This window comes from Pseudopipra pipra, chromosome W (assembly GCF_036250125.1).
Source record: "Pseudopipra pipra isolate bDixPip1 chromosome W, bDixPip1.hap1, whole genome shotgun sequence".
In the NCBI taxonomy this organism is placed as follows: domain Eukaryota; kingdom Metazoa; phylum Chordata; class Aves; order Passeriformes; family Pipridae; genus Pseudopipra; species Pseudopipra pipra.
This window is the reverse complement of record NC_087580.1, coordinates 4,072,439-4,096,413: the sequence shown is the minus strand read 5'-3', so window position 1 is coordinate 4,096,413 and position 23,975 is coordinate 4,072,439. Positions and strand designations below refer to the sequence as shown.

Sequence of the window (23,975 nt, the reverse complement as noted above, 5' to 3'; positions counted from 1 at the left end):
CCCAGCTCCCACTTGAATAGTTCCAGTCACTCCCAGTATGATCCTGGGCACTGACAGTCACTCCCAGGATGGTTCCTGTATGGTCCTGGTCACTCCCACTAGGATCCCAGTCACTCCCAGTCACTCCCAAGAGGATCCCAGTTGCCCCCAAGGTGGACCCAGTTGCTCCCAGCCCCCTCCCCCCCCCCCCCCGGATGGTTCTTTTCCCTCTCAGGGACTCCCAGTCTGAGTCCAGTATGGCCCCAGGCACTTTCAGTCACTGCCTGGATGATGCCATTTGCCCCTGCATGGTCCCAGTTGCTCCCAGGATGATCCCACTATGTGTCCAGTCACCCCCAGTATGATCCCAGGAACTTGCAGTACGAATCCAGTTTGTTCCCAGTCATCCCCAGTATGGTTGCAGTCCCTCTCACATACTCCCAGTATTATTGCAGCCATTCCAAGGATGATCCCAGTTGCCCCCAGTGTGGTTCCAGTAGCCCCCATTCACTCCTACTGTGCTTCCACTCACTTCCAGTATCATCCCTGTCACTCCCAGCCACTCCCAGTATACCCCACTTGCTTCCAACATGCTCCCAGTCACCCCCACTATCATCTCACTCACTTTCAGTCATGCCCAGTATCATCCCACTATGATCCCAGTCACTCCCAGTACGATACCAGTCTCTCCAAGTAGGATCCAAGTTACCCCCTGCATGGTCCCAGTTGCTCCCAGTCACCCACTGTAGTTCCAGTCCCTCCCAGTATGACTGCAGTAGGATCCCAGTGACACCCCAGATGGTGGCACTCACACCCAGGATGAACCCAGACATGTCCTGGCACTCCCAGTAGAAAGCCATTGGCCCCCAGCAGGGTTCCACTTGCTCCCAGTCACCCCACTATGTCTCCAGTAGCTCCCAGTATGATCCCTGGCACTGCCAGTCTCTCCCAGTATATGCCAGTCGACCTCAGCATGCTCCCAGTCACTCCCAGTACACTCCCAATCAGTCCCAGTATGATCCCAGTCACTCCTCATCTCTCCCAGTATATCCCAGTTGCCTGCAGTGTGGTCCCACTCACTCCCAGTTGCTCCCAGTAGCTTCCAGCATGATCCCAGTTGCTCACAGCCACTCCCAGTCACTCCCAGTTTGGTCCTAGTCGCTCCCACTATGATCCCAGTAACCTCCAGAGTGATCCCACTTGCTGCAAGTATATCCCAGTTGTGCCAACATAATCCCAGCTGCCCTCAAAATGCTCCCAATCACTCCCAGTATGACCCCAGTCACCTTCACTGTGGGCCCAGTTGCTCCCAGTATGATCCCAGTTGTGCCCAACATGGGTCCAGTTGCTCCCAGTTCCTCCAGTGGGATCCAAGTAGTTCCCAGTTCCCCTAGCATAGAACCAGTTGCTCCCAGTATGATCCTAGTTTGATCCCAGTACAATCACTGTTGCTACCAGTATGATCCCAGTAACTTGCAGACACTTCCAGTATGAATCCAGTTTGATCCCAGTCATCCCCAGTATGGTTGCAGTCCCTCTCACATACTCCCAGGAGTATTGCAGTCACTCCCAGCATGATCCCTGTCAGTCCCAGGGTGATCCCAGTATGAGCCCAGCAGGGGCCCAGCTGCTCCCACTCTGATCCCAGTTGCCCCCAGCGTGGTTCCAGTTACTCCCATTCACCTCGAATATGGTTCCAGTCACTCCCAGTATGATCTCTGTTGACCTCAGCATGCTCCCAGTCACTCCTAGTATGCTCCCACTATAATCCCAGTCACCTCCACCATGATCCTACTTGCTCCCAGTATATCCCAGTTGTGCCAACATAGTCCCAACTGCCCTCAGAATGCTCCCAGTCACTCCCAGTATAACCTCAGTCACCCTCACTGTGGCCCCAGTGGCTCCCAGCATGGGCCAAGCTGCTCCCACTGGGATCCCAGTATGATTCCAGTATTCCCCAGCATGGTACCAGTTGCCCCTAGGATTGACCCAGTTGCTCCCTGTAAGATCCCAGTATGAGCCCAGCAGGGGCCCAGCTGCTCCCAGGATGATCCCAGTTGCTCCCAGCATGGTTCCAGTCACTCCCATTCACCCCTATTATGGTTCCACTCACTCCCAGCCACTCCCAGTATATCCCAGTTGCCCCCAACATGCTCCCAGTTGCTCCCAGTATGATCCCTGTTGCCCCAGTTCTGGTCCCGCTGGCTCCAGTCCAGGTCTCGGTGTATCCCGGTGTCCCCCCTGTGCCCCCACCCCACTCTCACCCCCTTTTCTCTCCCCACAGAGCTCCTGAGCCGCCGGCGGCCGCAGCCCCTCCCCGTGGCCTCGGGCCCAACCGGGACCCCCAAACCCTGCCCTGATTTTAGGGGGTTTTGGGAGGGCACCTGCCCTTCAACACGGCACCCAGCACACCCAAAAAGGTGCTGGGAAACCCCTAAAAAACCCACAGCTCCTTAAGCAGCCCCCAAAAAACCTCAAATCCCACCCAGGACTCCACCTAACTGCTTTTTTTGGGGGGACTGGGTGGGAAAACAGGTGTGGAGAGAAAAAGGGTGGTGGGATCCTCATACTGAATGGGACAGGAGTGGGACCCCCCAAAAGTGGAGGGGGAGCGGGACTGAGGAATGGGGGATGAGGGGAAGGGGGTAGGAGAGGTCAGGAGAGTGGGGAAAAGGGGAGGGTGGGACCCCCAAACTGAGCATGAGGGGGCTGGGATTGGGGGAATGATGTGTAAGGGGTGGGAGAGGGGGGAAAAAGTGGGAGTTGGGACCCCAAAACCAATCTTGGGGTGGCTGGGGATTGAGGGGACCATGGAAAAGTGGGAGGAACAGGGAGAGGGGTGGAAAAGGGGGGGGTGTTCTGGAGGGATGGACGGTCCCATGGGGGTCATTGGGCACTGGGGGTTGGGAAAGGGGGGTGGTCCCCCCGAGCTCCCAACTTCCTCTGGGGTACTGGGGGCTGCTGGATCCAATCTCAGCCTTGCATTGTGCCAACAGTTGAAATTTAGAGCAATTCTAGAGGGGTGACTGAACCATGTTTGTCCCCCAGGCTTTAATGATGGCAAATCAGATCTATTGATAGAAAATGAATTATTTATTTTTGCAAATGATGACATAAAAGGTTTTAGTCAGAATTATTTAGTGAACAGTAGAAACACTAAAACTACCAGTAGTACAGGATAAGGTAGGACAGGGCACTACACTAAAGCAATTGTTGAAGCAATTCTACTAAAGCTGGCAAACAAGGAAGAATTCTTAATTAGAGATGGATGGAACTCCCCCAGAGCAGCGCTCGTGGGGAGATCTCTGCTCTCAACCTCCAGCAGTGACCTTGGGGGGTCCCCAGCCAAGGCAGGAATCTCCACACACCCCCCAAGAAGGGTTCTGTTGGAAGAACCTGCCCCTGGGAAAGGGGACTGGCCCTTTCTGGTAGAAACCCATGGACTGACAGTCCTTGGACTCCAGGGGTTCCCTCACCATCAGGGGCTTCATTTGGGGTCAAACCAGTCTGGGGTCCAACATCTCCTGCCTTGTCCCGGCCCCCTCTCAGCTCAGCACTGACCCCTTTGCCAATGGGGCATTGTCTTGGGGCCATTGCAGGGGGGATGTCCTGCCCCAGTGTCCCAGTGTTCCTTTAATTGCCAGAGGCCCTGCAGTGTCCCAGTGGCCCCTTGATTCCATGACCTTCTGAAACACCTCAGGCTTCCTTTGGTTCCATGAGGCCCCCCTGGCACAAAGGCCCCTGGATTCCATGAATTCCGCAGTGTCACAAGGTTCCTTTTTTTCCATAGGGCCCTGCAGTGTCCCAGTTGTGCCTTGATCCCAGGAGTACTCAAATTATCCTGGGGTTCCTTTGGTTTCAGGAGGTCCCGCAGTGTCCCAGTGGCCCCTTCATTCCAGGCAGGCCCAGGGAGACGAAGGCAAAGACGGAGCCCCGACCCCCGTCAGCATCTTGGGGGGGCGGGGGGGCAGGACCCGGGAAACGGCGGCGGCTGCTGGGAAGGGACTGGGATGGACTGGGATGGACTGGGATGGACTGCGATGGGCCGGGACACCAGGATACACCGGGACCAGGACTGGGACCCAGCAGGACCCCCCGGGAGCAGGATCCAAGCACACTGGGACCCTCCAGAACCAGAACTGGGGCAACAGGGATCATACTGGGAGCAACTGGGACCACACTGAGGGCTACTGGGAGCAATTGGAGGCCACATAGGATATAGTGGGAGTGCCTTGGAGTCACTGGGATCATACTGGTGGAAACTGGAATGTTACTGGGCCATCTGGGAGTGACTGGGAAGGACTATGAGCATGCTGAGGGCTCTACTGGGATATACTGGGAGTGTCTGCAACCATGGTGGGGGTAACTGGGACTGTACTGGGAGTGACTGGGACTACATGAAGGGGAATTAGGACCAGGCTGGGGGCAACTGGAAGGAACTGTGAGTGACTGGATTTACAAGAGAAGCAACTGGGATTGACTGGGACTGTCAGGAGGGAAGACCGGGATCATACTTGGAGTGACTGGATCTGTGCTAGGGGCAACTGGGAGCAACTGGGACCATGATAGGGACAACTGAGATCATGCTGGGATCACAGTGGGAGAAGCTTGGCCCATGCTGGGAGCAACTGAGACCACACTGAGGGTGACTGGGGTCATAATGGGATCATACCAGGAGTGAGTGGGATCATGCAGGAGGTGATTGGGGTCGTACTAGGAGCAACTGGGAGTGCACTGGGGATGACTGGAAGTGGCTGTGAGCAACTGGGATCATGCTGGAAGCTTCTGGGGGCAACTGGGAATGAGTGGGACCACATGGAGGAAACTGGGAGCAACTGGGAGAGACCAGGAGTGACTGGGATCCTCCTGGGACTGACTGGGCGCTGAATCCGAAAAATCGGTCCGAGAAACTGCTCAGAGACTTTTTTATCTTTAAGCAGCAAGGTATTTGTTTATTCAACATTGGGAGCAAGCCAGCTCGCGCTGGACAAACTTGCTCCAAGGCTTCACACAAAATCAGCATTTTTATACAATCTTCAGCTGTGATTAAATGCATATTCAAGTGATTCCAACATCTATCTCTGCATATTAATAAAGGTGGAGTATAGGTGGAGCTCAGGCGGGGCTTGGGGCGGTGCTTCTCTTGGCCCTCAATCCTGAGGGGACTTCCACTCTTCCTCCATGGCTCTGGGGGCTTCAACTCATCTTCCTCAGCTTGACCTTCCTTCTCTTCCATTGTTCTTGACCCGCTCCCTGAAGCTTGGAAAAAGCCCTGGCTCCCGGCCTATTCCTCCTCTTCCAATGTCTCCCTGATCCTGCTGTCTCTCTAATTTATCCCCTCTAGGCCTAGGACATGTTCCTGTTCTATTCTCTGAAGCTTTGCTCCAGTCAGTAGAACAGAACGAGCACAGATGGTCTTGGCTGTTGGGAGCTTGTTAGCAGGCCCAAATTTCTTAGTTAACTCTTTTGGGCCTGGCCTCCTGTTTCACCAGGGACACAGCCCGGGCCCGGGTGTTCCCATTCCCATTCCACAGGTTTGCATTCCTGTTCCAGGTGTTCCCATCCCATTCTAGTTGTTCCCATTCCCATTCCAGGTGTTCCCATTCCCATTCCATGTGTTCCAATTCCCTTTCCAGGTGTTCCATCCCATTCTAGGTGTCCCCATTCCCATTCCTATTGTCCTTCTTCCCATTCCTGATGTTCCCATCCCACTTCTGTTTTCCCCATTCCCAGTTCTTGCTGTTCCCATTCCCATTCCGGGTGTCTCCATTCCAATACCTATTGTCCCCATTCCCATTCCAGGTGTTCGCAATCCCATTCCCCCTGTCCGCATTCCCATTCCAGGTGTCCCCATTCCCATTCCCTCTGTCCCCATTCCCATTCCTGGTCCCCAGAGAGGAACTGCCAGAAGCCGGAGCAGGAGCCAGAATTTATTGCCCAAAGCAAGAGATTTTCACACCAAAATTAAACCCTGGTGATGTCACCGTTGTCCCCGTGATGTCACCAATGTCCCTGTGATGTCACCAATGTTCCTTTGATGTCACTGCTGTCTCTGTGATGTCACCGCTGTCCATGTGATGTCATCGATGTCCCCGTGATGTCACCACTGTCATTTCCCCTCCTGGTTTACCTTAAAACCAGCACACCAGGTCTGTGCCCAACGGGGGTCCCTGTGGATCATCCAACGCGGGTCCTCCCATGGCTGATGGAGTTGGAGCAGCGGCCGAAGCTCTTCCCGCAGTCGGGGCACTCGGGGCTTCTCTTACCGGTGGGTCCGTTGGTGGGAGGTCAAGGAAGAGCTCTGCGTGAAGCTCTTCCCACACTCCCCACACTTGCAGGGCCTCTCCCTGATGTGGATGTGAGGGTGGGTGTAGAGGGTGGAGCTGTCCCACATTCCCTACACGTGTAGGGCTGTTCCCCAGTGTGGATGTGCTGGTGGCTGAGCAGCTTGGGGCTTGTGCTGAAGCTCTTCCCACATTCCAAGCACTTGTAGGGCCATTCCCTGGTGTGGATGCAACGGTGTTTGCAAAGGCTGGAGCTGTCCCTGAAGCTCTTCCCACACTCCGCACACGTGTAGGGCCTTCCCCACTGTGGATCATCTGGTGGCTAAGGAGGTGGGAGCTCCGTTTGAAGCTCTTCCCACACTCCCCACAGCTGTAGGGCCGTTCCCCAGTGTGGATCATTTGGTGGCTGAGGAGGTGGGAGATCCGTTTGAAGCTCTTCCCACACTCCCCACACGTGTAGGGTTGTTCCCCACTGTGGATGCGACGGTGGTTGCGGAGGGTGGAGCTCTGCCTGAAGCTCTTCCCACACTCCCCACACGTGTAGGGCCGTTCCCCACTGTGGATGTGCTGGTGCCTCAGGAGGTGGGTGCTCCTGCTGAAGCTCTTCCCACATTCCAAACACCTGAAGGGCTTTTCCCTGCTGGGAGGCTGCTCAGGGACCACCAGCTCGCAGCTCCGCCTCAAGCTCCGGCCACCTTCCCGGCACACGCTGGCTCTTTCCTCCTCACAGCCCCCTGGGCTGGCTTTGGAGCCTCTTCTGCAGGGGCATCTCCGGCCCTTTTCCTCCCCACTGCCTTCCTGCGCCGGGGAGCCCTTCAAAACGGCCTCTCCCACCAGGCTCTGCCGCCGGGATTTGTCCTCCGCGCTCTCCGGCCTCACCTCGGGGCCTGGGGCAGGAAGCAACAAGGACACGCAGGGGATTTGCCTCCGGCCCACAGGGAAGCCCAAGGACATCCCCCCAACTCCGGTCCCGGCAGGACGGCCACAAAAGACAAAAGACCGACCCAAAGGGGCACTGACTTCCTCCTCACCTGCCTGGGGGGCCCGCGGCATCTTCCTCTTCCTCGCGGCCTCCTCCTCCATCCACCCAAGCTTTGGGAAGCAGAAATCCTGCTGGGGGGGAAAACAAGGGGTGAGTGCGTTGCCTTGGGGGTTCCTCCTGCTCAAGTCCAGCTCTAAGACTCACCAGGCATCTTGTGTCCATAAAAACCTCCAAAACACCAACATTCAACTCAAAAACCCCTCCCAGGAGTTCCCCCTCTGCTCTCTGGGGTTAGGGGGGTCCCCCCTGTCTGGCCTGATGGCACTTCTGCCTGCATTGGGGGTCCCCCTTCTCCAGGCTGCCGGGGGTCCCGCGGCTCCGGGGGGTTCCCACTCACTGGGGTCCCCTTTAGTGTTGCCAGGGGGGTCCCAGGGCTCACTTCTCCCCACTCTGCCTCCCGGGGCCGGCCGGCCCTCCTCTCTCACCTCCCACCCTCGCAAACCTCTTTGCTCTCTCGGCTCCCACCCCGCCTCAAGGCCCCCCCTCCTCTCCACACTCCAAGGCCTTCCCCCTCTCCGGGACCCCCGCTTAAGGGGCCCGGCGCTCCCTCTCTGCTCCCCCCCCTCCAGAATTCCAGGGGTCCCCCAGCTCCGGGATCGCCCCTCTCCGCTCTCCCCACTCCGCGGCTACCGGGGTTCCCCCCCGGCTCTCACGGGGAGCCCCCAAACTGCTCTCGCCCCCCCGCCATTGCCGAGCCACCGCCAGGACCTTTTGGCTGCTCTTCTTTGTGCTCCCGCTCGGCTCCTCCCTCGGCTGGGCCGCCGCTTTTGGCGGGTTTCCTCCTTCGGGATCTGCCCCCTGCAGCCCTCCTTGGACACCCCTTGGACCCCCTTGGGCCCCCCTTGCCCAATAAGTCTGATTATACAGACAAGCAATTTGGTTTTAACCCACAAAACCCAAATGTAGAACCCAGCACCCTGGGCCATGAACAAAGTGCTGTTCCTTGGGCCCCCCCCGACTCCAAAGTAAAGGGAGAGGGGAAAAATACCTGCTGGTGGGAGAGTTGTTGCAGTCTGGTCAAAAGTGGTGATTGCAGTCCAGTTGAGGGGGGTGGTCTCAGGCTGGTTGAGAGCGGTGAGCTGCAGTCCTCCTCTGGATCCCACGAGTGGTAAAAAGGTTTCGAAACTCCAGGTTTATATATTCTCCAGTTCAGGCAGGAATGCCCAGTCCTCCCCTCAGAGCGGGGAATTCCATAAAAGGATGCTTAGTTCTTCCCTCAGAGCGGGGAATTCCATAAAAGGATGTTCAATTCGTTCCCTCAGAGCGGGGAATTCCATAAAAGGGTATGAGGATACTCAGAGCGGGGAATTCCATAAAAGGATATGAGGACAGGAACACCCCCCCCCACCTCACAGGCTTCCCCCCCCCCGACAACAGTTCCTGGGAAAATGGCATGGAAGGCCATAGAATCCACAGTTTTGGGCTACACCCATCCAGTGATGAATCGGTCCCAGCTGTTCTAACTAGGACAGGATTCCAGAGTGGGATCAGGTGGAATTGTGGACTGGGATCAGGACTGGATTCTGGAGTGGGATTGGCGTGGGATTGGGGTGGGATGGATGGAGCAGGATCAGGAGGGAATCCAGAGCAGTTCCTACTCTCCCTGGGCTCCACAGCCAGCTCCATCCCCTGGGATAGGAACAGGGACATGGTGACTCTTTTCCCCACTCTCATCCCAGCAGGAATCACAGCCTGAGCGATCCTGGAGCTGGATCTGCCCCTTCCCTCTCCCTGCGGAAAGGCAGGAGCTGCTGGCAGAGCTTTAATTTGGGTGTGAAAATCTCCTGCTTTGGGCAATAAATCCTGGCTCCCTCCTCCGGCCTCCGGCAGTTCCTCTGTGGGAACCAGGAATGGGGACAGGGGGGCTTGGATGGGGACACTGGGAACAGGTTGGGGACACCAGGAATAGGAATGGGGATGTCAGGACTGGGATGGGAACACTGGGAATGGGAATGGGGATGTGGAAGACCAGGATGGGAACAAGGGGGACAGGAATGGGGGACACTGGGAGCAGGTTGGGGACAGCAGGAATGGGAATGGGGACTTGGGGACCAGGATGGGGACACTGGGAACAAGTTGGAGTCACCAGAAGTAGGGAATGGGGATACCAAGAGCAGGCTGGGGACACCAGGAACAGGGAATGGGAACACCAGGAGACAATGGGGAAAGGGATGAGGACACCAGGAACAGGATGGGAAAGCCAGCAAAAGGTTGGGGACAACAGGAACTGGGAATGGGGACATCAGGAGTTGGGAATGGCAACACCAGGAATGGGAATGGGGACATGGGGGACCAGGATGGGGTCATGGGGAACAGGTGGGGCATTACCAGCAACTGGTAATGGGAACACCTGGAGCGGGAATGGGAATGTGGGGGACCAGGATGGGGACACTGGGGACAGGAACGGGGACACTGGGAGCAGGCTGGGCATTACCAGCAATGGGAATGGGCACGGCAGGAACGGGAATGGGCACAGCAGGAACTCTGTGTCTCTGCTGGCCCCCCGGGCTGTGCCTTGGAGCCCTGACAGCTCCTGCAGGTCGCAGCTTTCCCAAGGCCTGGCAGCCCTCGCTGCCGTTGCCGGTCCTGCAGCGCCGGGCGGGACGCGCTGCGGATCCCGCCGGGCTCCGGCGCTGCCACGGAACCCGCCGGCACCGTCAGCCCGCACGGCACCCACGGCAAGGGGCACCACGGCCAGGCAGCTGCTCCCCACGGCATCGCCAGCCCACAGCACCCGGCAGTTCCCATTGACTCACTGCAGCAGGAGAGCAGCAAAGCCTGGCAGCAAACTCCCAGGGCAATTCTAGGGGCCAAAGGGACGCTTCCAGCAGCATTCCGGACTTGAGTATTCCCGCAGAATTCCTTCTCCAGCTCTGTAGCCTCTCGTGCTGTTCCAGGACTGTCGGGTTTACACTGCCCTCCTGCTGCTCCTGGCTCAGGGCTCACCAGGGTCAGTGCCCCCTCGGCAGTCCCAGACAAAAGGAGGGCACTGCTCTGCTCTGCTTTCTGCTGCTGAACATCTTCATTCTCCTCCTCGCAAGGACCCACAACTCTCCCGCTTTCCAAAGAGCAGCAGCACTTGGCAGGCCCGGCAGGATCTTCCCCACAAAGGCTGTGGCACTGCCCTGTGCTCGTCCTGCCACAGGAGCTCAAGGCTTCTGCACAGCACAACTTCCCAGCAGTGACCTCCCTGCTCCAGAGGGATGAGGAGCCTCTGCTGAACTGCAGAGATTCACACACTGCAACCACTGCACTGCCTGCATTTCCTGCCATTCTGCAGCACTTGGGCATCTACTGTGGCTCTTCCTGCTGTTTAAGAAGGAGGTTTGCAAGCTCTGGGAGCTGGATGGAGTTTTGTTCCAGCTGCCAGCTAAGGAAGTTTTCAACCTGTTACACAATACGTGCAATGAAAACTCCAGTGATTTAAGAACTTGGACTCCAGCAGAACTGTTGGATTATTTATTTCATCAGGAAAAATATACCAGGAAATAAAGCCATCCCTTAATATATGTAAGTCAAATGAACTCATTTCGGTAAATAAATAGGCTGTAAAAGGGAAATTACTGAGTTTTATATATGGATACATTAGAGAAGGGAGCAGGATACAATGCTTGGGATGCTCCTTAAAATACTAGTCCAGAAGTGTCTTAGTACAGAGCATTAGACTCCACAACAGAATCCTACCAAGTAATTATATCCACATAGGAAAGGAAATTGTTGGCAATCCTGACCTGGCTTTTGGAGGTATCAGGAGCTCCTAAAAAACAAGTATCTTAAACTGAAAGCTTTATTCAAGTAGCTGAATCTACCCAGCACAGGGTCTTCTACAGCTCATGGTGAGCTTTCTTTCAAGGCAGAAAACCCCAAACAGGCACAATCTTCCACTCCAAAGTCTCACCCAACTGCCTTCATCTCATCCCTGCCCTCCCCCAAGAAGATTCCACCAGCCAAGCCCAGGGGACTCCAAGGGAAACCCTTGGGTGACCTTGTCTGGTGTTCCCTGGGCACTGAGGGAAGAAGAGAAGTTTATCAAGGTGCCAAATGCCCACGGAGATCTTGGAAATCAGCTCTCCAGGATGCTTTGCAGCCCTTCTCAGTCAGCTTGAGCTCTTCAAACACACTTGTCCTCAGCATTTTCTCTGAAAGGGTCACTGTGGTCTGAAGGGTCAAACTCAGAAGTGTCTGAACCTGCAGACAGTCCTTCCTCCTGGGCAGAGATGCAGCTGCTTGGGAATGTTATTCCCTGCTGGCAACTTCCAACAGAGCTGTGGGCACACATTCTCCAGGTAGCTCACTGAATGCAGAGTTTCCTTCCAACCTGAAGGGAGTCTTTGCTCTACAACATCTCTCCCCGGTGGCACTGTGTGATTGCAGGCTGGTTCTCCTGGCTCTGCCTGTGTCCTGCTCTCCTTGGAAAGCACCATGTCCGTAAGGATCCAGATGTTGATCCTGATCTCAAAGAGAATCAATAAAATATCATTAAACAGGCATAAAATGTCGAGAATCGATCAATGAAATGCCAGATCTATCTGAAAATAGACACAAATACAGTGTTGTGGAGCTCCTGGCCCGGCTTTCCCAGCTGTGTGCATTGGCCTGGAAGCCCCGGGGCCTCACTTCTCTGCCCCCTAATTAGGAGCAATTTATTAGGCCAATTAACCACGGAGTCATTTGCCCCTGAGCTGCTTTGTTCCTCTGCCAGGCACAGGCCAGCCCGGGCTCCACAGGCTGCAGGGCTGCTGCGTCCTGTCAGTGCTCAACACCTCGGATTTATTTGCCCCAAAAAGGGAAAACGGCCCCGAATCCCGTGGGCCGAGCGCAGGAGGGGACAGAGTTCTGGCACAAAACTCCACCCGCCGGGTTTGCCCAGCCCGGGAAGAACCAAGGGCCCCGCAGTGAGGTGGGACCCCCCAGCAGCCCTTGTGTGCCGTGCCCAGCTGAAGCCCTCCCTGGGGCGCTCGGGGCTGGCTGGGCACACTGGGAGCGCTGGGAAGGGCCCCGGCTCGGAGCGGGGGCGGCGGGTGCCCAGCAGTGACTGAGGGGAAGGGCCTTCACAGGGACCCCCCGCGCCCCTCGCTGCCCACGGGAAGGGTTTTTGGTCCCTCTGAGCGATTTGGCGGCATTTCTGGGCTCGGCGGGGCCGGGCAGGCGGCAGCGGGACACGCGGGGCCCGGGCCGTGCGGCGGAGCCGGTTGGGAACTGCGGGGCGGCCCCAGCGGGGCCCGAGGGCGGAGCGGAGCCGGTTGGGAACGACCCCCGATCCCCCCCGGGGCCAGGTCTGATGCCAGGAAAAGCCCCACTGATAAGAAGGAGTATCTTGGCCAGCCCCCAGAGCTGGGAAGCATTCCAGAAGAAGAAACTGGTTTTTCAGGCCCGTGACCAAAGAAGGATAATTTGGAGAAGGGGTGTTCCCCAAAGGGCCACCAGAGACCCTCGAGAGACCCCTACTCTGATGTAAATGAGTTCTGAGAACTGATTCAAATGTGTGAGAGAATCTGTGGGAGTGTTTTATATATATGCATGAGTTTGGGGAAGTGTAATGCACATGTATTAGTTACATCCACAGAAACCAGGGTGTGAGACAGCCCAGTGTGGGGGTGATGGGAGGAGACCCCCCGACCCCACCCCCGCACCCAGTGCCGAAAAAAATAAAACCGCTTTCTAATCCTGACATTCCAGTGACAGAGAGTTTTATTCCCGTTTGGTGACGGTCCCAGTTGCTCCCAGTATGATCCCTGTTGCCCCAGTTCTGGTCCCGAGGGGTCCCAGTCCTGCTCCCGCTGTATCCCGGTGTCCTAGTCTGTCCCAGTCCATCCCAGTCCGTCCCAGTCCCTTCCCAGCAGCCGCCGCCGTTTCCCGGGTCCTGCCCCCCCCGCCCCCCCAAGATGCTGACGGGGGTCGGGGCTCCGTCTTTGGCTTCGTCTCCCTGGGCTGGGGCTCGGCCTCTGCCTGCGGGAGGAGCTGAGGGGGGTCCCCGGGGGTCGTGTGTGCCCCCCCCGTAGCGTGTGTGCCCTCCCGGGACCCCCATCCCGGGGGGAGCCCCCCTTTGCCTTGACCCCGGGCCCCCCTTGAATCCCCGTTCCTGGGCACTGAGACCCCCCTGCATCTCCTTCCCCAGCTCTGGGACCCCCCTGCACCCCTGTATCCAGCTCCACAACCCCTGCAATCCCTTTCCCAGTCCCTGCATCCCCCTGTGCAGGGGGGGCTGCAGGGCTTTGGGGGGTCTCACCAGGGGTTTTGCCCCAGGACACCCTGTCTCGGGCTCTGGGGGTGGGGGGTGACGGGTGCTCTTGAGCCTCCCCTTTTTTCCGCACCCCTTCCCCACCCCCATTCTGGATCTGCCATTCCAGAGCCGTGGGGGGGCCTCGCCGCAGCCCCCCGCTGTCCCCGCTGTCCCCTCGGGGCCCTGACGGCCGCCCTGGCGCTGTCCCCACGGGCTCTTGGGGCGGGGCTGGAGGGGTCCCGCTGCCCCTCTGCTGTGTTCAAGCACCTGAGGAACAGGGAGCAAATCCCCAGACCAGGTTTCCCAACTGCAAAGCTCGGCGGGGCTGCCCCACCAGGAGGAATTTGGGGCTTGGGGACAGGAACAAAACATGGCATCAATTAAACCTTATTAAATATTCAAGCATTGGGACAGGAAAAAAATCATCCTTTGGAGTCTTCCCTTTGCAAACACAGACAAAGGGTTCTCACCTGGAAAATATTTACCTGGGGAAGCACCAGCCTGGTAATTTTATTTACACTAGTGATGCCAACAACTCCTGCTGGGCATTGATGGGGGGGTTATATAGTTTTAGTAAGCATAGAAACACTTTGCAGTTGCCAGTGACTCAACAGCAGCATCCACAGGTATTTTCGTCTCTGTCAGTTGATCCTTGGTCTGGTTTTTTTGACTTTTTTTCCTTATAAATATTCTACAAATAATTCGTATGGAACCAGTTTTGCTTTGCTGAGGAGAGCTGTGACTGCTGGGCCCTTGGGGGATTATGAGCTTTTTGTGTTTTTATTTGAGGAGCACAGGAGCATCCAGGCAAAGCCCCAGGAGGGAGCAGGACCTGCCCAGGCCCCGAGAGCTCGGGCTGTTGTCCCAGCTCAGCTCGTGGCAGGAGGAGCTGAGGGTGCCCCTGTCCCCTCTGTGCCCCCCAGGGGTGGCAGAAGCCCCTCGGGAGGCAAGTCCAGAGGCACCATCCCCTGTCCCGGGGGCTCCCCGAGCTGCCCTGCACAGGGTGGGCACACGGGGGGTGGGCTCAGGTGGGTCTGAAGGGCCGTCCAGCACCATGGGGGGTGACCTGGGGGGCTGGGACTGAAAACCCCTCGGAGCTGTGCAAGTCCTTGAGACAACGAGCTCCTGCTTTTTTAATGAACAGCCTGAAGAACAACCCAAGTGGAATCCTGTTTTTGTTCTCCAACTTCCAGAGAAAATCACAGACCCTGCCTGGAGCACCTCCTGCCCCTCCTCCTGCACTGCCCTGGCCACTCCCACTATCATCCCAGTCACTTCCAGTCACTCCCAATAGGATCCCAGTTGCCCCCAAGGTTGTCCCAGTTGCTCCCAGTCCCCCCCAGGATGGTTCCTTTCCCTCTCAGGGACTCCCAGTCTGAGTCCAGTATGGCCTCAGGCAATTTCAGTCACTGCCTGGAGGAGGCCATTTGCCCCTGCATGGTCCCAGTTGCTCCCAGGATGATCTCAGTATGTGTCCAGTCACCCCCAGTATGACCCCAGGAACTTGCAGACACTTGCAGTATGAATCCAGTTTGATCCCAGTAATCCCCAGTATGGTTGCAGTCCCTCTCCCATACTCCCAGTAGTATTGCAGTCACTCCCAGGATGGTCCCAGTATGAGCCCAGCAGGGGCCCAGCTGCTCCCACTCTGATCCCAGTTGCCCCCAGTGTGGTTGCTCCAGGATGGATCAGAAATGGGGACCCCTCTGTGCCCCCCCCTTGTGTCACCCTGTTCTGAGGGAGCTTTGGGGGGACACACATGCACCCCAACACAGCATCCAACACATCCCAAAGTGTGCTGAGACCCCCTTGAACCTGGGAATTGAGGGGAACCATGGAAAACCCTTCTCAGAGAGAAAATTGGGTGACCCGAGTCCTGGATGCTTTTAGGAAAGAGGTGTGAACATTTCTTGAAGAATGGAGGGGGGTGACTTTTTTATTCTTGACCTTTCCAGTTCTCCATTTGGGGGCAGGATGTCCTCTGGGCCAATGTTTTGTTCCCTTGGCAGTGAGTGCAGCCTCAGAGGGCTGAGCCCTCTCTGGCTGGGCTTGGCCTCTCCTGCAGAGACTCAGGCCTGGCTGGGCTGCCCCAGGCAGACGCTGCAGGAAGAAGAGCTCAGGCCGCCTGGCTCTGGTGTCCCTGGGGCTCAGCCTGTGCCCCATTGCTGTGCAGGGGCTGAGCCCCACCTCTGCCTCGGGGCCTTGGCCAAAGGGCTGGCAAGGAAGAGGCCCAGCAGCCTTGGGGCCTGCCCAGCTTTCCTCCTCCCTGGGGGCTCTCAGTCCTCCCCTGACACCGTGTGGGCCCAAGGCCTTGCTGGCTTCGGGCTCACGGTAGCACCGTGAGGCAGAGCAGAGGAATCATCGGCCCTGCAGCGTGTACCAAAGGAGTTTTGGGGAGATCTTCCAATTCCCTGGTCTGGAGAGTTCACCACGCCTTCTTTTCTGGGAAAAAGAACAGGCCATGAATTTTGGGTGCTTGATTTTAAGGCCTTTTGCCTGCACATAAGGCACAGCAATGGGAAGGACGCAGCGTGAGGCTGAGAGGTTTCTGTCATGGTTTGTGGGCTTGGGTGAGATTGGGGCAGAATTACAGGACACCTGTAAAATCTGGGCTTTGGGAAAGGTTGGGGAGGGTTGGGAAAGGTGTTCAAAGGGTGGTTTTGCCTGAGGTGTTAAACATGGGAGTGAGTCTGTCTTCCCAATTCCCAAGAGAAGAGATCCCAGAAAGCTCCCCTGCAGGTTGTGTTTTAGGGAACAGGAGAAGAGACCGAGGGTAAGGGGTTTCTTTCCTGGAGGGCAGGGCTGTCGTTCACTTGCAGGAGCCCTGTGCTGAAACTGCCAGTCTCACTCCCAAAACTGAATTGGGACAAAGATTCCTGCCAGACAAAAGGTGGCAGGACAGAAAGCTCTTGCTGCCCATGGAGTGCCCAGGGTGTCCCACCAGCTGCACCTGAGCCCTTGAGGCTCTAAGCTTTCCTTCCTGGGGGAAAGGGTTGTCCTTGGCCTGCAGGAGCCCTGCACTGATATTGCCAGTCTGACTGCCCAAACCGAACAGAGCTGAAGATTCCTGCCAGACAAAAAGGACCAGCACAGAAAGCTCTTGCTGCCCATGGAGTGCCCAGGGTGGCCCCCCATCTGCATCTGAAACCCAAAGGTTCCAGGCTTTCTTTCCTGGGGGAAAGGCCGTGACATCCCAAAGAGTCCCGTGGCAGACAGGTGGGGCTGCACTGTGGGGGCGTGAGGTGTTGGTTCTTTGGTTTCCAGGGGCTATTCCAGAATGGAGAGGATAGACCAGAATGGATAGGACAACAAAAGGGCCCAAAGCACATGGGTTGGTCTGCACTATGGTGTGGGGTGTTGGTTCTTTGGTTGCCAGGGCCTATTCTGGAATGGAGAGGACAGGCTGTGACAAGAAGTGCCTGTCAGAACTGCAAAGACGGACGCACAAGAATCTTATGTGGGCATATTCTCTGCTCTGCCCTGCACACCTTTGTGCTGGGGTCAAAACTCAGCCTCTCTGCTTCCCTCTCCTGAGGGACTTGTTCTTAGACATCCCTTTCCCCTGCACTCCTTTCAAAAGCCCTCCTGGTAATTCCCAAGCCGGTACCTGGCTCTCATCCCCTCTCTGTCTTCTTCACACTCCCCTGGTCAATCCCAGCATCCCCCTGAGGACATTGGGTCTTAGCTAAACAAGATTACAACTTAGATATTAAGAGATGGCAAATCAGATCTATTGATAGAAAATGAATTATTTATTTTTGCAAATGATGACACAAAAGCTTTTAATGAGAATTATTTAGTGAACAATAGAAACACTAAAACTACCAGTAGTACAGGATAAGGTAGGACAGGGTACTACACTAAAGCAATTGTTGAAGCAATTCTACTAAAGGTGACAAACAAGCAAGAATTCTTAATTAGAGATGGATGGAACTCCTCTAGAGCAGCGCTCGTGGGGAGATCTCTGCTCTCAGCCTCCAGCAGTGACCTTGGGGGGGTCCCCAGCCAAGGCAGGAATCTCCACACACCCCCCAAGAAGGGTTCTGTTGGAAGAACCTGCCCCTGGCAAAGGGGACTAGCCCTTTGTGGTAGAAACCCATGGACTGACAGTCCTTGGACTCCAGGGCTTCCCTCACCATCAGGGGCTTCATTTGGGGTCAAACCAGTCTGGGGTCCAACATCTCCTGCCTTGTCCCGGCCCCCTCTCAGCTCAGCACTGACCCCTTTGCAAATGGGGCATTGTCTTGGGGCCATTGCAGGGGGGATGTCCTGCCCCAGTGTCCCAGTGTTCCTTTAATTGCCAGAGGCCCTGCAGTGTCCCAGTGGCCCCTTGATTCCATGACCTTCTGAAACACCTCAGGCTTCCTTTGGTTCCATGAGGCCCCCCTGGCACAAAGGCCCCTGGATTCCATGAATTCCGCAGTGTCACAAGGTTCCTTTTTTTCCATAGGGCCCTGCAGTGTCCCAATTGTGCCTTGACTCCAGGAGTATCCAAATTCTCCCAGGGTTCCTTTGGTTTCAGGAGGTCCCGCAGTGTCCCAGCGGCCCCTTCATTCCAGGCAGGCCCAGGGAGACGAAGGCAAAGACGGAGCCCCGACCCCCGTCAGCATCTTGGGGGGGCGGGGGGGCAGGACCCGGGAAACGGCGGCGGCTGCTGGGAAGGGACTGGGAAGGACTGGGATGGAATGGGATGGATTGGGATGGACTGGGAAGGACTGGGATGGACTGGGATGGATTGGGACTGATTGGGATGGACTGGGATGGACTGGGACATCAGGATACACCGGGACCAGGACGGGGACCCAGCAGGACCCCCCGGGAGCACACTGGGACCCTCTAGGACCAGAACTGGGGCAACAGGGATCATACTGGGAGCAACTGGGACCACACTGAGGGCTACTGGGAGCAACTGGAGGCCACATAGGATATAGTGGGAGGGTCTTGGAGTCACTGGGATCATACTGGTGGAAACTGGAATGTTACTGGGATAACTGGGAGTGACTGGGAAGGACTATGAGCATGCTGAGGGCTCTACTGGGATATACTGGGAGTGTCTGCAACCATGGACGGGGTAACTGGGACCATACTGGGAGTGGCTAGGACTACATGAAGGGGAATTAGGACCAGGCTGGGGGCAACTGGAAGGAACTGTGAGTGACTGGATTTACAAGAGAAGCAACTGGGATTGAGTGGGACTGTCAGGAGGGAGGACTGGGATCATACTTGGAGTGACTGGATCTGTGCTAGGGGCAACTGGGAGCAACTGGGACCATGATGGGGACAACTGGGATCATACTGGGATCACAGTGGGAGCAGCTTGGCCCATGCTGGGAGCAACTGAGACCACACTGAGGGTGACTGGGGTCATACTGGGATCATATCAAGAGTGAGTGGGATCATGCAGGAGGTGATTGGGGTCATACTGGGAGCAACTGGGAGTGCACTGTGGATGACTGGAAGTGGTTGTGAGCAACTGGGATCATGCTGGAAGCTTCTGGAGGCAACTGGGAATGAGTGGGACACATGGAGGAAACTGGGAGCAACTGGGAGAGACCAGGAGTGACTGGGATCATCCTGGGACTGACTGGGCGCTGAATCCGAAAAATCGGACTGAGAAACTGCTCAGAGACTTTTTTATCTTTAAGCAGCAAGGTATTTGTTTATTCAACGTTGGGAGCAAGCCAGCTCACGCTGGACAAACTTGCTCAAAGGCTTCACACAAAATCAGCATTTTTATACAATCTTCAGCTGTGATTAAATGCATATTCAAGTGATTCCAACCTCTATCTCTGCATATTAATAATAGGCGGAGTATAGGTGGAGCTCAGGCGGGGCTTGGGGCGGTGCTTCTCTTGGCCCTCAATCCTGAGGGGACTTCCACTCTTCCTCCATGGCTCTGGGGGCTTCAACTCATCTTCCTCAGCTTGACCTTCCTTCTCTTCCATTGTTCTTGACCCGCTCACTGAAGCTTGGAAAAAGCCCTGGCTCCCGGCCTATTCCTCCTATTCCAATGTCTCCCTGATCCTGCTGTCTCTCCAATTTATCCCCTCTAGGCCTAGGACATGTTCCTGTACTATTCTCTGAAGCTTTGCTCCAGTCAGTAGAACAGAACGAGCCCAGATGGTCTTGGCTGTTGGGAGCTTGTTAGCAGGCCCAAATTTCTTAGTGAACTCTTTTGGGCCTGGCCTCCTGTTTCACCAGGGACACAGCCCGGGCCCGGGTGTTCCCATTCCCATTCCACGGGTTTGCACTCCTGTTCCAGGTGTTCCCATCCCATTCTAGTTGTTCCCATCCCATTCCAGGTGTCCCCATTCCCATTCCAGGAGTTCCCATTCCCATTCCAGGAGTTCCCATTCCCATTCCACGTGTTCCAATTCCCTTTCCAGGTGTTCCAATTCCCTTTCCAGGTGTTCCATCCCATTCTAGGTGTCCCCATTCCCATTCCTATTGTCCCTCCTCCCATTCCTGGTTTTCCCATCCCACTTCTGTTTTCCCCATTCCCAGTTCTCGGTGTTCCCATTCCCATTCCAGGGGTCTCCATTCCCATTCCTATTGTCCCCATTCCCATTCCAGGTGTTCCAATCCCACCTCTGTTTTCCCTATTCCCATTCCAGGTGACCCCATTCCAATCCCAGATGTTCCCATTCCCATTTCTGGTGTCCCCAACCTGCTCCCAATGTTCCCATTCCCATTCCAGGTGTTCCCATTCCCATTCCACGAATTCCCATTCCCATTCCAGGTGTTCCCATTCCCATTCCATGAATTCCCATTCCCATTCCAGGTGTTCCCATCCCAGTCCCTGGTGTCTCCATTCCAATTCCTGGTGTTCCCATTCCAATTCCTGCTGTCCCTAACCTGCTCACAGTGTCTCCATCCCTCTCCCCGGTGTCCCCATTCCCAATCCAGGTGCCCCCATTCCCAGGTCCTGATGTCTCCATTCCCATTCCTCTTGTTCCCAGTCTGCTCCCAGGTGCCTCCATTCCCATTCTAGGTGTTCCCATTCCCATTCCAGGGGTCCCCATTCCCATTCCCCCTGTCCCAATTCCCATTCCAGGTTCCCAGGGAGGAACTGCCGGATGCCGGAGGAGGAGCCAGAATTTATTGCCCAAAGCAGGAGATTTTCACACCAAAATTAACCCCCGGTGATGTCACCACTGTCCCTGTGATGTCACCACTGTCCCTGTGATGTCACCAATGTCCCTGTGATGTCACCGCTGTCCCTGTGATGTCACCGCTCTCCCTGTGATGTCATCGATGTCCCCGTGATGTCACCGCTGTCATTTCCCCTGCTGGTTTACCTTAAAACCAGCACACCAGGTCTGTGCCCAACGGGGGTCCCTGTGGATCATCCAACACGGGTCCTCCCATGGCTGATGGAGTTGGAGCAGCGGCCGAAGCTCTTCCCGCAGTCGGGGCACTCGGGGCTTCTCTTACCGGTGGGTCCGTTGGTGGGAGGTCAAGGAAGAGCTCTGCGTGAAGCTCTTCCCACACTCCCCACAGTTGTGGGGCCTCTCCCTGATGTGGAGGCGATGGTGGGTGTAGAGGGTGGAGCTGTCCCACATTCCCTACACGTGTAGGGCTGTTCCCCAGTGTGGATGTGCTGCTGGCTGAGCAGCTTGGTGCTTGTGCTGAAGCTCTTCCCACATTCTGAGCACTTGTAGGGCCATTCCCTGGTGTGGATGCAACGGTGTTTGCAAAGGCTGGAGCTGTCCCTGAAGCTCTTCCCACACTCCGCACACGTGTAGGGCCTTTCCCACTGTGGATCATCTGGTGTCGGAGCAGGTGGGAGCTCCGAGTGAAGCTCTTCCCACATTCCTCACACATGTAGGGCCTTTCCCCACTGTGGATCATCTGGTGTTGGAGCAGGTGGGAGCTCTGAGTGAAACTCTTCCCACACTCCCCACATGTGTAGGGCCGTTCCCCACTGTGGATGCGACGGTGCATGCGGAGGTTGGAGCTCTGATTGAAGCTCTTCCCACACTCCCCACATGTGTAGGGTCTTTCCCCACTGTGTATCATCTGGTGTTGGAGCAGGTGGGAGCTCCGTTTGAAGCTCTTCCCACACTCCCCACACGTGTAGGGCCGTTCCCCAGTGTGGATGTGCTCGTGCCTCAGGAGGTGGGTACTCCTGCTGAAGCTCTTCCCACATTCCAAACACCTGAAGCACTTTTCCCTGCTGGGAGGCTGCTCAGGGACCACCAGCTCGCAGCTCCGCCTCAAGCTCCGGCCGCCTTCCCGGCACACGCTGGCTCTTTCCTCCTCACAGCCCCCTGGGCTGGCTTTGGAGCCCTTTCTGCGGAGGCATCTCCGGCCCTTTTCCTCCCCGCTGCCTTCCTGCGCCGGGGAGCCCTTCAAAACGGCCTCTCCCACCAGGCTCTGCCGCCGGGATTTGTCCTCCGCACTCTCCGGCCTCACCTCGGGGCCTGGGGCAGGAAGCAACAAGGACACGCAGGGGATTTGCCTCCGGCCCACAGGGAAGCCCAAGGACATCCCCCCAACTCCGGCCCCGGCAGGACGGCCACAAAAAACAAAAGACCGACCCAAAGGGGCACTGACTTCCTCCTCACCTGCCTGGGGGGCCCGCGGCATCTTCCTCTTCCTCGCAGCCTCCTCCTCCATCCGCCCAAGCTTTGGGAAGCAGAAATCCTGATGGGGGGGGAAAAGAAGGAGTGAGTGCGTTGCCTTGGGGGTTCCTCCTGCCCAAGTCCAGCTCTAGGACTCACCACGCATCTTGTGTCCATAATAACCTCCAAAACACCAACATTCAGCCCAAAAACCCCTCCCAGGAGTTCCCCCTCTCTGCTCTCTGGGATTAGGGGTGTCCCCCCTGTCTGGCCTGATGGCACTTCTGCCTGCATTGGGGTTCCCCCTTCTCCCGGCTGCCGGGGGTCCCGCGGTTCCGGGGGGTTCCCACTCTCCGGGGTCCCCTTTAGTGTTGCCAGGGGGGTCCCAGGGCTCACTTCTCCCCACTCTGCCTCCCGGGGCCGGCCGGCCCTCCTCTCTCGCCTCCCACCCTCGCAAACCTCTTGGCGCTCTCGGCTCCCACCCCGCCTCAAGGCCCCCCCTCCTCTCCACACTCCAAGGCCTTCCCCCTCTCCGGGACCCCCGCTTAAGGGGCCCGGCGCTCCCTCTCTGCTCCCCCCCTCCAGCATTCCGGGGGTCCCCCAGCTCCGGGATCGCCCCTCTCTGCTCTCCCCACTCCGCGGCTACCGGGGTTCCCCCCGGCTCTCAGGGGGGCCCCCAAACCGCTCTCGCCCCCCCCGCCATTGCCGAGCGACCGCCAGGACCTTTTGGCTGCTCTTCTTTGTGCTCCCGCTCGGCTCCTCCCTCGGCTGGGCCGCCGCTTTTGGCGAAATTCCTCCTCCAGGATCCGCCCCCTGCAGCCCTTCCCCCCCTGGCCCAGCCCCCTTGGGCCCCCCTTGGGCCCCCCTTGCCCAATAAGTCTGATTATACAGACAAGCAATTGGTTTTAATCCACAAAACCCAAATGTAGAACCCAGAACCCTAGGCCATCAACAAAGTGGTGTTCCGTGGCCCCTCCCAGTCCAAAATAAAGGGAGAGGGGAAAAATACCTGCTGGTGGGAGAGCTGTTGCAGTCTGGTCAAAAGTGGTGGTTGCAGTCAAGTTGAGGGGGGTGGTCTCAGGCTGGTTGAGAGCGGTGAGCTGCAGTCCTCCTCTGGATCCCACGAGTGGTAAAAAGGTTCTGAAACTCCAGGTTTATATATTCTCCAGTTCAGGTAGGAATGCCCAGTCCTCCCCTCAGAGCGGGGAATTCCATAAAAGGATGCTTAGTTCTTCCCTCAGAGCGGGGAATTCCATAAAAGGCTATGAGGATACTCAGAGAGGGGAATTCCATAAAAGGATATGAGGACAGGAACACCCCCCCCCACCTCACAGGCCTCCCCCCCGCCAACAACAGTTCCTGGGAAAATGGCATGGAAGGCCATAGAATACACAGTTTTGGGCTACACCCATCCAGTGAGGAATCGGTCCCAGCTGTTCTAACTAGGACAGGATTCCAGAGTGGGATCAGGTGGAATTGTGGACTGGGATAAGGGCTGGATTCTGGAGTGGGATTGGGGTGGGATTGGGGTTGGATGGATGGAGCAGGATCAGGAGGGAATCCAGAGCAGTTCCTACTCTCCCTGGTCTCCACAGCCGGCTCCATCCCCTGGGATGGGAACGGGGACATGGTGACTCCTTTCCCCACTCTCATCCCAGCAGGAATCACAGCCTGAGCGATCCTGGAGCTGGATCTGCCCCTTCCCTCTCCCTGCGGAAAGGCAGGAGCTGCTGGCAGAGCTCATCCCGCTGCTCCCACCCACCCCGGCCCCCCTGCGGCTCTTCCCGATGGATCAACTTCCTGCTTTTTCCCGTGTGAAACCCAGGACCACAATTATTCCTGAGGCTTAGTTTGGGTGTGAAAATCTCCTGCTTTGGGCAATA

General features: G+C 56.8%; 2 protein-coding genes and 1 long non-coding RNA gene across 4 annotated transcripts in view; 1 reads left to right on the top strand and 2 right to left on the bottom strand.

Moving 5' to 3' along the window:
* LOC135404523 (uncharacterized) overlaps positions 1-14,959 on the bottom strand; it is a 48,059-nt gene extending 33,100 nt beyond the window's left edge. The window contains exon 1 of the long non-coding RNA XR_010425715.1: positions 14,750-14,959. This is a non-coding gene — a long non-coding RNA (uncharacterized LOC135404523). The remainder of the gene's footprint in view (positions 1-14,749) is intronic.
* Positions 1-23,975, top strand: part of LOC135404424 (class I histocompatibility antigen, F10 alpha chain-like) — a 538,949-nt gene that overhangs the window by 425,134 nt on the left and 89,840 nt on the right. The window lies entirely within an intron of this gene.
* LOC135405986 (zinc finger and SCAN domain-containing protein 22-like) lies at positions 16,908-22,179 on the bottom strand. The gene is made up of 3 exons (XM_064640498.1): positions 22,096-22,179; positions 21,454-21,951; positions 16,908-16,912 (listed from the first exon to the last, which is right to left on the bottom strand). The coding sequence occupies exons 1-3, from the start codon at positions 22,145-22,147 to the stop codon at positions 16,908-16,910; spliced, it is 555 nt and encodes a 184-aa protein (XP_064496568.1). The 5' UTR covers positions 22,148-22,179.